This window comes from Lissotriton vulgaris, chromosome 4_1 (assembly GCF_964263255.1).
Source record: "Lissotriton vulgaris chromosome 4_1, aLisVul1.2, whole genome shotgun sequence".
NCBI lineage: Eukaryota > Metazoa > Chordata > Amphibia > Caudata > Salamandridae > Lissotriton > Lissotriton vulgaris.
In genome coordinates this window covers 610,730,018-610,742,361 of record NC_141691.1, presented here as the reverse complement: position 1 = coordinate 610,742,361, position 12,344 = coordinate 610,730,018, and the positions used below count along the sequence as shown (strand labels likewise).

The following is a 12,344-nucleotide window of genomic DNA, read 5'->3' as shown; positions in this document are numbered from 1 at the left end:
AGGGAGACAGCATTGTTGAAAGCAAACCTGGCCCAGGTAGCTGAAAGGAAAACTCTTCCCCTTACTCTCTATTCTATGAGGGCTCAGGCAAGTGAAAGGAAATCTCCTCCCCCTACTCTCTATTCAATGCAGGTCCTATTCAGCCCAGCCGTGACCCATCAGACTGCTGGAGCCAAGGCCCTCTCCAGCCCCCCTGTCACTCACAAACCAGACATGGAATACCCAAACCTAGCAGAGGCATACTGGATGGTTAGGCAAGAAAATACCTACTTTCTAAAAGTTGTATTTTCAAACACAGAATGAAAAAATCACCCACACTAAAATATGTATTTTAAAATTCTGAGTTCAGGCATACCATCTTGTTCCCTGGGTCAGTTATGATTATAAGATGTTATAACCAAACTGCCCATTCTGGCCTATGGGAACAGCCTTGCAATAGTGAAACACGAAATTGCCTGTAATTCACTATCATGACATCCCACACACATCAGGGCATGTCCTGCTTTCTACATACAATGCACCCTGCCCTTGTGCCTACCTTAGGGGTGACTGATATGTAGAAAAGGGAAAGTTTAAGGACTGGCAAGTGGGTGCATTTGCCAAGTCGACATGGCAGTCCCAGACTGCACACAGGCTCTGCAATGGCAGGCCTGAGCCACACTTTACAAGCTGCTTCTGTGGGTGGCACAACCAGTGCTGCAAGCCAACCAGCAGCATTTGATTTACAGGCCCTGAGCACACATGGTGCACTGTACTAGGGTCAGACAGGTAAATCAAATAAGCCAATCTTGTAGTCACTAATCTAGTACAACAAATTACAATAGGGAGCAATTTCACTTTGGCACTGAATAGCAGTGGCAAAGTGCGCAAAGCATCTAGACCAACAAAAACATAGCAAAAACACAGGAGGTAACAGCAAAAAATGGAAAGGAGACCGACGCCAATGGTGCCGGGTCTAACAGACAGCATTAGGTCTTCAACTGCTTTTAGATTCTAATGTCAAGTTTATGGAGGGTCTAGGCCTTTCTTTGAACACCTCGGAATCCTTTGTGATGGTTAAGGGTGTCAAGCAAATTAAAACCAAGAGTAATTTTATGCCTTAAAGCTAAGATCACTCAAGTTCACTCCTTTCATTATCTGGGCCTTTTGTTTGACAATAAGCCCTCTTTTCAATCAAAAGGCTCACTTTAGCCAGCCTATGTGGTGCGGTCTTGGACTTTAATTTAACGATGGGCAAGAAACCTGTAAAAGCACTGATTCATGTTTATAGGGTTAAGTATGTTTCTGCTACCAGTTATGACAGTGCCATTTGGGGGTATCGTGACTGTGGCCCTTTTCAGTTAGGGGAAAACAAGATTTTTAGGCAGTTGTTAGGGGTGCCTCACAGTTCATCAACATTTGCTGTATATGAGGAACTTAACCTTAGATGTATCTCAGATACTGTTAAACTTAGGCCTATGCTATGTTGGCTCTCGGCTTGGTATAAGAGTGCGCCAACTCTTAATAGGCTGATTACTAATGATTCTCTTTCTTTAGCCAACACTAAAGCAATCTGCTGTTTGCACTATATCAAGTTAGCTTTGAAAGCTTTGGGCCATCCCAGCCTTTTCACACAGCCTGGGGAAACTTTTAAGGTGGACTATTTGTGGGTTAAACTGAATTTCTTATCTTGCCTCTTTGTTCTCACGGCAGACCAGGAATTGTGTAAATCAGCCGCTCAAGCGTACTGTCTGATAAAAACGGTTAGTTATATCGAACCAATAATGACCTGGTTTAATACCGTTTACCATCTTCAGCTTTTATCCAGGTTTAGGCTGAAGGTCAATCAATCAATCAATCAATCAATCAATCAATCAATCAATCAATCAATCAAGTTGGGTTGCAGGTGTCTCTTTAGGTCATTGTGAATAAGATAACACTTCAGCTAAGCTCAGTCCATGTTACATGTTGTAGTGTACTGTAGTCTTTACACTCTTCAAAGAAAATTGTTTTTGGTTCCAATTTGAGAGAGGCTCGGTGTCAACAAGTTGGGACAGCAATGTTGTTCCTCTCTATGTTAGGAGAAATGTGCACTTTTGTAAATATGGCCCATGTTTTAACTAGTATCGATAAGAATCAAGGGGCTTGGCCTTCACCCTCTGCATTTTACTGTTCGCCCTCCGTTTCTGTATATTGGATCCACTTTCTAATTGTACATGTAGCAATTGTACTTATTTTATTACTTATGTATCATATACTGTGCATAATATATTTTACTTACTTGTGAATTAATTTATATGTTTCATGAGTTTTATCTCTTTTATTTCTTTTATGGTTATTTATTTTACCAAACAAAGAGATTATCTACAAAAAAACTGTTGACTTTTGATTTTTTAACTAATGCAGTCAGGTAATAAACTGGGGCAAATTAGATCGAACATTTGCTTAGACTGCATGAACGTGTTAAAATAGAAAAAAAAAACACAATAATAATGCCACATAATATGCAGCAAAAAGTTCCATTTCTTGCCATATAATTTAGTCAACCCTGATGAATAATTTGGTCCTTGAATGGTTCATAGCTCTAGTGGCCCTGACAATAGAGCTTATTCTGTTCTACTCTCATTTGGAGGGACAATAATATATTCACTGACAAATTGATTCACCAAAAGGCTGATCAACTGAGCCCTTCCACTGTACCATATTTATGTTGTAAATTTTGGGATATAGGGCCTTATGTATCATAGTTCCGGTTTGCGAATTCCAAATAGCGAAATTTAAGGAATCGCTATTTGGAATTCGCAAAACGGTGTGTATGTACAAAATCGCTGTTTCATAGGAATGAAGGGGGAATTTGCGATTAGCAATGTGCTAATCGCAAATTAGGAATATTTTCAAGGGTGCAGGGGTGTCTCAAGAACACCCTGCTGCACCCCTGAAAATGACATTTGGGGGCATATGGCGCACATACATGCCCTAAGGGCATGTATGAGCGTCATATGGCACCTTTGGTTTTTTTGAAAAAAACTTTTTTAAGAGAATTCGCAATTTACCACCAACTAGAAGTTGGTGGTAATTTGCGAATCCTTAATGCCATTTTTTTAATGTTTTTTCTTTGATACATTGCATTTAAGGAATCGCAAAATTTGCGATTCCTTAAGTGCAATCGCAAAATAAGGAATAGCAAATTTTGCGATTCCTTATTTTGCATCAAACATGTTACATACATACCATTTAGCTAATTAGCATTCGCAAAGGCCGAAATTCGCAGAATTTCGGCCTTTGCAAATGCTAATTAGCTTCATACATATGGCCCTAAGTACTTAAACCTTTTGTTTTTTCTGGATACTTAGGAGCAAGAGAAGAGGAGACACTTGGGAAATCCACAGCTTGTGTGTATTGAAAAAGCTGCGCACTCAGGCTGAAAATTAAATTCAATATTTAATCGTGCCACTCGAAAACATACTGACAAAGGCGTTTCAGCCTCCTGGCCTTCGTCAATGTCAGTTACTACTCATGAAATTAAACTTTATAACAACACACAAATTCATTGGTTGGCGGCTTAATAATGAAAATAAAAGAAGGACCAAAAACATGTACGTTAAAACAACATTTTTGCCATCTTAGAACGTCACTGTGACTATTACAGACGTACACGTTGTCAAAATCTGTTCAATCATGACTTGGGTCCAAAAATACAACAAAAATCCATTGTGAGTTAAATTAAATCACTGTTAGACCCCATATGCAAATACATTAGAAATGCATTGCGGGTTAAATTAAATGACTGTTGAACCCCACATTACATGATTCCTCAATTCATCATATTTTGCCTGGGCGGTTATTGTCAAATAGATCCGATATATTCTACTTAAAAAATGCATCATTGAAGGATATCCTAGTGCAGAGCCAGTTTGAAGATGAGCCTTTAACCACACGGTTCTTCCTACGTTCTACCATCTGCCTAAAATTCACAAGGATATGGTGAAGCCACCGGGGTGACCGATAGTGTCCTCCAAAGGAAGTCTATTGGAGAGAGTGACTATTTATGCCAACTTTTTCCTTTTTCCCATGGTGAAGGACCTTAGTTTATTTATCCAGGACACCGCAGATTTCATACGGTTAATACAGAATATCTATTGAGAAGAGAACTTCCAGTTGATTACCCTTGATATTCCTACCCTTTCTACTTGTATTGTACACTCTCAGGGTTTGGTGTCTCTTGAATATTTTCTGAAAATCCGACCACTCAAATATCAAGTACACAGTAGAATGCTACTTCAGATCGCGGAATTCTGCCTTCATAACAATATTTTCCTGTTTGCAGGTCAACTGTATTTGCAGACACAAGAAACTGCCGTGGGCACGTACTTCGCCCCCAGCTATGCAAATCTTTTTGTAGGCTAGTGGGAGAAACACATGGCTTGGCCAGATGACAATGAATTCTGGGTGGTAATGGTAGCCCTTGGGGCTCAATTCATCGACGATCTCTTTATTGTCTGGAGAGGAACACTCGCAGAGGCTGAAGACCATATTCAAATCTTAAATGAGAACAATTTAAATTTGAGAATCACAAGTAATATCAGTCACAAGGAAGTTGCCTTTTTAGATCTTCTAGTTTTTGTAGCAGACGAGAAAATATGTATGTGATTGTATAGGAAACCCAGGGCAGGTAACACGGTATTACATGCGCAAAGTCAGCATCTGCGCAGCTTAATCAACAGCATCCCCTATGGGGAACTTTTTAGACTTAAACATAACTGCTCCACTTCCAAAGATTACTTTAAGGCTGAGAGGGAGTCTCTCAGCATACTCAGAGAAAGGGGATATCAAAAGAAGGTACTGCAGGGTGCTGCAGAAGAGGTTCACTTGAAATATAGACAGGAGTTACTAACCCGATAACCGGTCAGCAGCACAGACACTGACAATGACACAACAACCGTCAGGCTGATACTCAGCTTCTTGGCCCAAAGGATCAGGGAACTGGTCCAGAAAAATTGGGGTGTGCTTCAGACAGACAGTGTGATCGGGCGGTTATTGCCTGATAGACCTGATATAACCTACAGAAAAATGCATAATTGAAGGATATTCTAGTACAGAGACACTTTGTAGATGAACCTTTAACCAGGAGAACAGCAATCACAGGGTTCTTTCCTTGCGCTGCCGGTAAGATGTGCAAGAACAGTACTAAGGCCAAAGATTATTTGGTCCCAGGGAAAAAAGCTAGATGTTGCATTAACAAACTACTAAACTGCAATTCAAACTTTGTTGTGTACTGCCTGGTGTGTCTGTGCGATCTCCAGTATATTGGAAGTAAAATCCATCCAGCAAAGAAACACATATTGGAACACGCATGGGCATCACCAATAGTGATAGTTCAAACCCGGTAGCCAGACATTTTGCCGAGATCCATAGTTCCAGGAGTGACAAACTATGTTACTTCTGTCCAGATCAGGTCCTATCGAAAGAGGGGGGATGATCGAGTCAGGCTCCTTAGACAACTGGAGGCAAGATACGTAGTTGAGCTGAGAACTCGCACTCCATGGGGTCTGAAAAGAGAGGAAGAACTTTGGCCCTTCATTGGCTGAGAGAGTAGCCCTGTAGTTATCCTTTCAAGTAGGGCAGACACACTCTAGTTGACTAGGGGCCCATACAGGGCGCAATCTGTTTGCGGGTTCTCCGAATGTCATTGATATTTCTGCATATTGAGCTTTTAAAGCATACAAAACTTCCACCAGTGTCAGCAGTGAAACTAGAGACACCGGTTGTACTGCTGAGTATCCCCCTCCAGAATATCATAGCTCAAGAATATTGAGGACAGAATATCCAGGAACAAAATATTGAAAGGTAAGTGAATATAGGGAGGTATAGATTTACTATTTCTAACTTCTCAATTATGTGCTGTGAATATATATGTGCCACGTAGGTACATATATGTGGAGTTAGTTAAACAAAAATTAGATTTACTTGTCGAAATTTTATTTTCGATACTTTGTGCTCAATATTGTCTCCAATTGATATTCTGTGGTCAATATTTAGCAGTTATACCAAGACACCTTTGCCAACCTTGGCTATCACCCTCTAATCACCATCAGCATCCCTAATTAAAAGTGATAAATATTAGTGGATTTGTCTATGGAATACATGCAGAAAAGGACCCAGTAACACATTTTTATACTGGGGCACAAAATCTTGCAATCAGCGGATTTAGGTGCAAGAATACCATTCGGAATCAAGGATTCCGGGCCCTGGTATCTCTACACTTAAATCCATCCCACTCGTAATGAGGTTCAGAGAGCACTAGAAGGAAAGAAACTTTAACCCAGGTATGGAAAGCTGATAAGAGGAGTCTGTTTTTGTAAAAGGAGTGTCCTAATTCACAAAACAGGTAAGTACTAATTTTGATAGGATGCAGACAGTGAGATGCAAGGGATGCATGCATCCAAAGGAAAAAATATCAATATTCACACAACCAGTGAGTCTGTGATTTTATGGTGGGTCAAAGTCACCATAAGTCATCTATTTATTTATTTTCAAAACTGTACAAGTTAAGAAAGTAGTGCTACACCGTTGGAACATCCCCCAGTATCTAAATTACACCCATAAGAAAAAAGTAACTATCTGTATTATTCCCAAAAACATTTTAATGAAACATCTGCCTTAAAAGTTATCGGCTCTTCTCCATCAGTCACATATCTTCACATTCATTCCAATTCTTACCTTTTCACTATCATTCACCTACATCATCCATCACTCCTAAGTACTCCTATGTTTTTTCTGCACAGTTTCATAGCACCATGTGCGATTGACAGATTTGTGTGGATGTGGGAGAACGCAGCCTTCATCACCATGCTTATTCCATCCGTCCATTCAAGCCATTTTCTGATTTCATCCATTTGCACCTCTGTGCTCCTAAATCTGTATTTCTGCTGCTGATGTGCCCGTCCTCCTTTTTCCTTCTTATGAAGGAGACAAATGAAACAGAGGGAGGAGAGACACCAGTGAGAGCTGAGCCAGAGAGCCAAGAGGTATGTATAATTGTGTCACATATCTACTAAGATTGCATGAGTGTGCATGTCTCTAAGTGGTGCAATACAAAGCAGCATAAATGGGAGAGCCAATAAACTTTCATGCACTGTGGGTATTTTGGGGCTAAAACTTGACTTGAATTAGTACCAAATGGTGTTGCATCACAGAATACAAACTCTACTGTTAATGTATGGAAAAAAGCATAAAGGAGGTTGGCCAATGAAAACGCCGCAAGGATTCTACGCAAAGCCACATCTACTAAATTAGAATGCACTAACTGTGCTTGAGATCCTAGCATTAAAGGTAACAAGGCAAAAATAATAAGCGTGTAAAATATGTAAGATATTTCAGTACGTAGGCCAAAATTTACCAAGACTTTATTTTGGGTTTGCTTTTCTTTTTTAACATAAACATGACTTAAAGTATTGTGCTGGTATTTACAATCCAATTAAAATCACGATTTGCATCGGATTGTAATCCAAAACTGCCAATGCACTGCATTGTATTACAATGCGTCAAGGGTGGGTTTCATTGGCATTCTCATGCACCCCTCCATGGATTATGATGCAAATCCATATCTACATAGCTTTGAAGACAGGGATGTACGCCAAACTCGGGCTTGTGAGGTTGCAGTAATGAGGAGACATAGTTTTCATTTCTCATCCTTTTTGCCTCTTTGCATGTCCTGCTCACATACAAAGAGCAAACATATTAAAGAATAGTTTGTGAACAGGAACCCCCTTCCTGTACAAAAATAGCACAGATACCATGCGCTGTGAGGCAAAGATGTCTGCACTGTGCATGACAGCATAAAGTGTACCAGCGCAGGGACAGAGCAGAGCGGCGCACAGTGCAGCACAGCAACTTTACTTCCTACACTGCTTTGCGAAATTTCTTGGAGAATCTGGGCCATTAGGTGCCAATTCTGCAAAATGACATATTTAAAGTGGCTTACTCCTTGCCAATTGTCATCGCATACAAATTTGGAATGGAGGATCCTTCATGTACATTTGTGCCACAGAGAAAAATTCAGTACGCTAGGTGTTAAAATGTAAATTCAAAATAAACTTTATTTGAAATTTAAAATGTTACATGTTTGTAAATCTGCCCTCCCATCCATAAAATCACAAGCCAGCTCTTCTATTGAATGTGGAATGCGAAAATATATTTGTCACTTTACACCAAATAAACATTACAATAGTAGAAATAATAGATGAAAATTACTTACCAAATGTCCATATTTGTCAGAGACAGTTCCGGTGCCACTTGCTTCATAAAACCAAGGTTTCCACAGCCTGCCCATCTATTGAAATAGAGACTTCCCATCCTGAGTGTTAGACCTGACATCCTTGGAGTGGTATTTTCCTAAACGTTTTGCCTTTACTTCCTGATTCTTGTGGATTTCGTTTTTGTTGACAATAGTACTCTGTGTACTTTACCCCTGCAGTTTATACTCAAATGAACTGTGATTAAAAATCCTAATACAGACAGATTTTAGATCGAAATTTTTAAAACACTACTTTTAAAAGTCGGCCTTTTCCTCCACCAAAGTTTCTGACGCCTTTCTTGGAGTTTCCAGCTGCCTGGGCCTGTTAACGGTTCCACCATCAAGAATGATTTCTGCGCCTAGACAGTGAACAATGGGATCTGGGTGTAACTGTGATAGGGTTTTCCTGGCAGGATAGCTGGGGAGGAGCTGTATACTACCCTGATTACATTGCAAAGGACCTTGCACACAGCACACACAAAGTAACCTGACACCAGGCTTCCCCTTGCCTTTGTTACCCCTAGATTGCTTGGAAACAGGACCAGTTGAAGGTAAGGAACTGACCAGAGCCAGTTTTGGGGTCAGGTCAGTGAATTACCCACACAGAGTCTGGCACCAAGTCTAAAAAAATGGGACCTCCAAAACCACTCTCCAGAACAATCCTGGGCCTGTGGAAGATTCAGAAGGACTGCCCTGCTTCTTGAAGGATTGCCTTGCTGTCTGAAGAAATATGATTGGACCTGCTTGCCTTGATTCCAGGTTACCCAGAGTGACTCCAAGGGTCAGGTGGCTTGCCTCCTATGTGAGTTACAGGGACACAAAAGTTTGCAGCGACTTCCCTGGAGCTGCCCAGCTGCCCGGCACAAACTGGACCTGCCTGAGCCCTGCTGCTGGACTCTGCTGGAGTAAATCCTAATGCTGACAGGTGCCCCCCAAGCCCTGGAGCCTTGGCTGGCAGCAGTGAGAGCTCCTCCAAAAGTAAAGGTGAAAATCATGAACTATCAGGACTTTGTGACCGTGAAGGGACCTCTGTTCACCACAGATCGACCGCCCGTGACTGCCGCTAACTCGAAGCTCTAGCTGGACCTGCTCTTAGCGTCAACAGAGACCATCTGCGATGGCTAGTAACATGAAACCTGCACTTCGTGCTACAGAAATGACAGGCAATGGCCAACACCAACACAAAGTTCCAGTACCTACTGTCTCTTCACGGCACAGAAATGACTGTTGTGACACTAGACCTGCCCTTCATGCTGAAATACTACTCCTCGTGGCCTCCTCCAATGTGAACAGAATTCATCCTTCCAGATTTGAGAAGGTAACTTTTCTGTGGGACTAACCTGGTCCCTGTATACGGACTGCACTCCATTGTGGTTGGCCTGAACTTGTGACATTTTAAGCATAAAAGGTGGTGCTTCTCTTCCTAGATACTACTGGATATGGCATTTAAATCTGAGCTGAGTCAGCCATTTGGCATTATCTCCAAATGAATTTGGGATCTGATCCCAACCTACCAAACTTTGGGATGCCTTTAAGGCACATATCAAGGGTATATACATCTCTAAGCCTGCCGAGATACTCTTTTCAAGATACACTTATGAAGATAGAGTGGGAATTTTGTGGGTTGGAGGCAGCATATGCAGCCTCAAAGAGTAGAGAAACATTATGCAAGTAATAAGAAGCTCTTAGAAGGGGAGTGGCCAAGATGGTGACCGGAGCAGATGCTGATTGAGGAGCTCCATGTCGGCCCGTATAATAATCCTGCACTGTTCTGGCCTGGGGTCGCCTTAATGGTGCATCGGGCTGTGGTGGAGTGAGCCACATACAGGAAAATGGGTCGAGCGGCTTCATGCTGCAGATCAGACAGTGTTGGGCCTGCGCATCCCTGGGCATGGGGAGGTCGGAGGTGCAGCTGGGAGCCTAGCCGTTTCTGGCTGGCTGCCGGGTGATATCGCTGACCTCTTCGCCGTTGGTCGACGTGACTGGGGCCGTGGGTGCTCCTTGCTGCCTCTCGGCTTGCACAAGTAAGCCCAGTGTTGATATGGCAGAGCTGCTGGTGGGCCTGCTCAGCGATAGGAGCCGGTACTGGACTTGAACTGGTGCTGGAGGGGTGACTGCGCAGAGGGCCGCTCTGCTCCCCTTTGAGGCTGAGCGCTGGAGGAGCGTGGACCAACGAGGTGAGGAAGGGCCGTGTCCTGTCCTCTTCCTCGGTATTAGACCCCTCCCTGGGGGAGTGCAGATTGCCTGCAGTCTGGCAGAGTGAGGGAGAGCCTGAAAACTATGAAACATAAAGTCGCCTCGCGCTGCCCTGTTCCCTGGGCCTGTGGAATCGGCCCGGGGCCTGCTGAACTTGGGGACTGGGACACGGTCTTCAGGTGTGAGACAAAAGTGGCTGAGATAGTGAGTGAGGCTGATCCAGCACAGTGTAGGAACAGACCATATTGGGGGCGCGGCTCGGCACTGGTCCCCGTTGATAACCAAGTAATGAAAGGTTGGCAGTGTTGTGGCAGTGGTCTGCCACGGGGACACACGCTGATGGTGGGATCAACCCGGACCTGACCCGGTAAGACATGACGAGTCCTTACCTAAAGTGGAGAGATTAGCCCTGGTGGGCCCAGATGAGCAAGGGGCTCCAGCTGTAAAGGGATTGTGGGGGTAAAAAAAAATACTAAATAAATGAGCGTGTGTGCATAGGGCTGCTGACCCAGCGCCAAAAGTATACTCTGGGCACATATATTTCTTCAGGTGGCAGCGATTGGGCCTGAAAGGTTATGAGAAGTGCCAGCCTTAGAGAGTCTAAGGTGCCAGTGTGTCTAGTGCAAGCAATCGGGACAGGAGGCCAGAGCGGACTGAGGAGGTACATGGCAGAGTCGTCTTAGGGATGAAAATTGCAGTGGTGAATGCTGCAAGCTGTACTGTACCCTAGCAGGTTAATACAACACTACGGGGCGCAGAGGGCCCATGAGACATAATTTCAACAGATCAGAAGTGCGCAGCACGCACATAGGGCAAAGGTGGCCCCCAGACCTGCTGCTCCTCTCCCGAAGGTCACAGAATTCCTACCTCATCAAGAGCACTTACACGTGTGGCTACCAAAGATGAAAGGGAATAAGGCCCACTTTGCTCATGCAGGGCTGAGGTGCAAGGCAGTCATATGGCTCACACTGCAGTTGGGAGGAGAGCCGTGCCATGGACAAAGACAGACCTGCAAGGGTGGCCCAGAAGATGAAATATTATATGATTATATGGCGCAAGGGGCCGCACCGAGAACTGATCAGATACAAGCAGTGCAGATGGAGGCAGACGCGGATTGACCAGAGCCTATGGGGGCACAGATTCTTGCGGCAATTGAAGCCTCTAGTGCTACAATCTAGGCTAAAATAGATGCCGTCTTAACGGATGTCGGACTGTTGCGTGCTGACCTCCGCACTGTCGCAGACTGCTCATTTGCTACAGAACAAACGGTCTGTGGGATATAGTCCGAAGTAGCCACACACAAGGCAACTGTTGCTGATCTCTCACGTAAGATGGCGGCTCTAGAGTGCCAGGCTGAAGATGCTGAAGGATGCTCCCGCAGATGTATTCTGTGCTTCATGGGAATCCCAGAGGGTGTGTAAGGAAAAGAGACAGAAAACTTTCTGGAGAAATGGTCAAGGAGGAACTCCCTGCAGTTGAGCTCTCCCTGATCTTTTTTGTGAAACAGGCACACCGGGCCCTTGTGGCACTGCCACAGCCAGGGGCTCAACCGAGGACCCTAATAACAAAAATTAAAAATTTTAAAGACAGAGATTCCATCCTTAAAGCGGCAAGACGGGAAGGAGACCCTGCCTTTAGTAATCAAAAGATACGTATATTTCCAGATTACACTCGTTTGGTTTAGCAGTAGAGAGCTTCCTTTATTGGTGTGAAACAAAAGATGCAAGCCATCTACAATATATGCTCATTTACCCTTTAAAGCTGAAGGTCCTACATGAAGACCGGGCTCACTTCTTTAAGACCCCCAAGGTGGGATAGAATTGGTTAAGGGTACATGGCGATGAGTGGATCTCGCACAGGGGTAAAGAAGCGG

The 12,344-nt window shown here is 43.5% G+C and overlaps 1 protein-coding gene across 6 annotated transcripts in view; it reads left to right on the top strand.

The window, feature by feature from the left end:
* Positions 1-12,344, top strand: part of AMPH (amphiphysin) — a 987,297-nt gene that overhangs the window by 933,145 nt on the left and 41,808 nt on the right. For 5 of the 6 annotated variants that reach the window (XM_086964852.1, XM_086964854.1, XM_086964849.1 and 2 more), the window contains one exon: positions 6,948-7,007. The exons of the other annotated variant lie outside the window; for it this stretch is intronic. In XM_086964852.1, the coding sequence (XP_086820978.1) occupies positions 6,948-7,007 (60 nt within the window). The remainder of the gene's footprint in view (positions 1-6,947; positions 7,008-12,344) is intronic. 6 annotated transcript variants of the gene reach the window in all.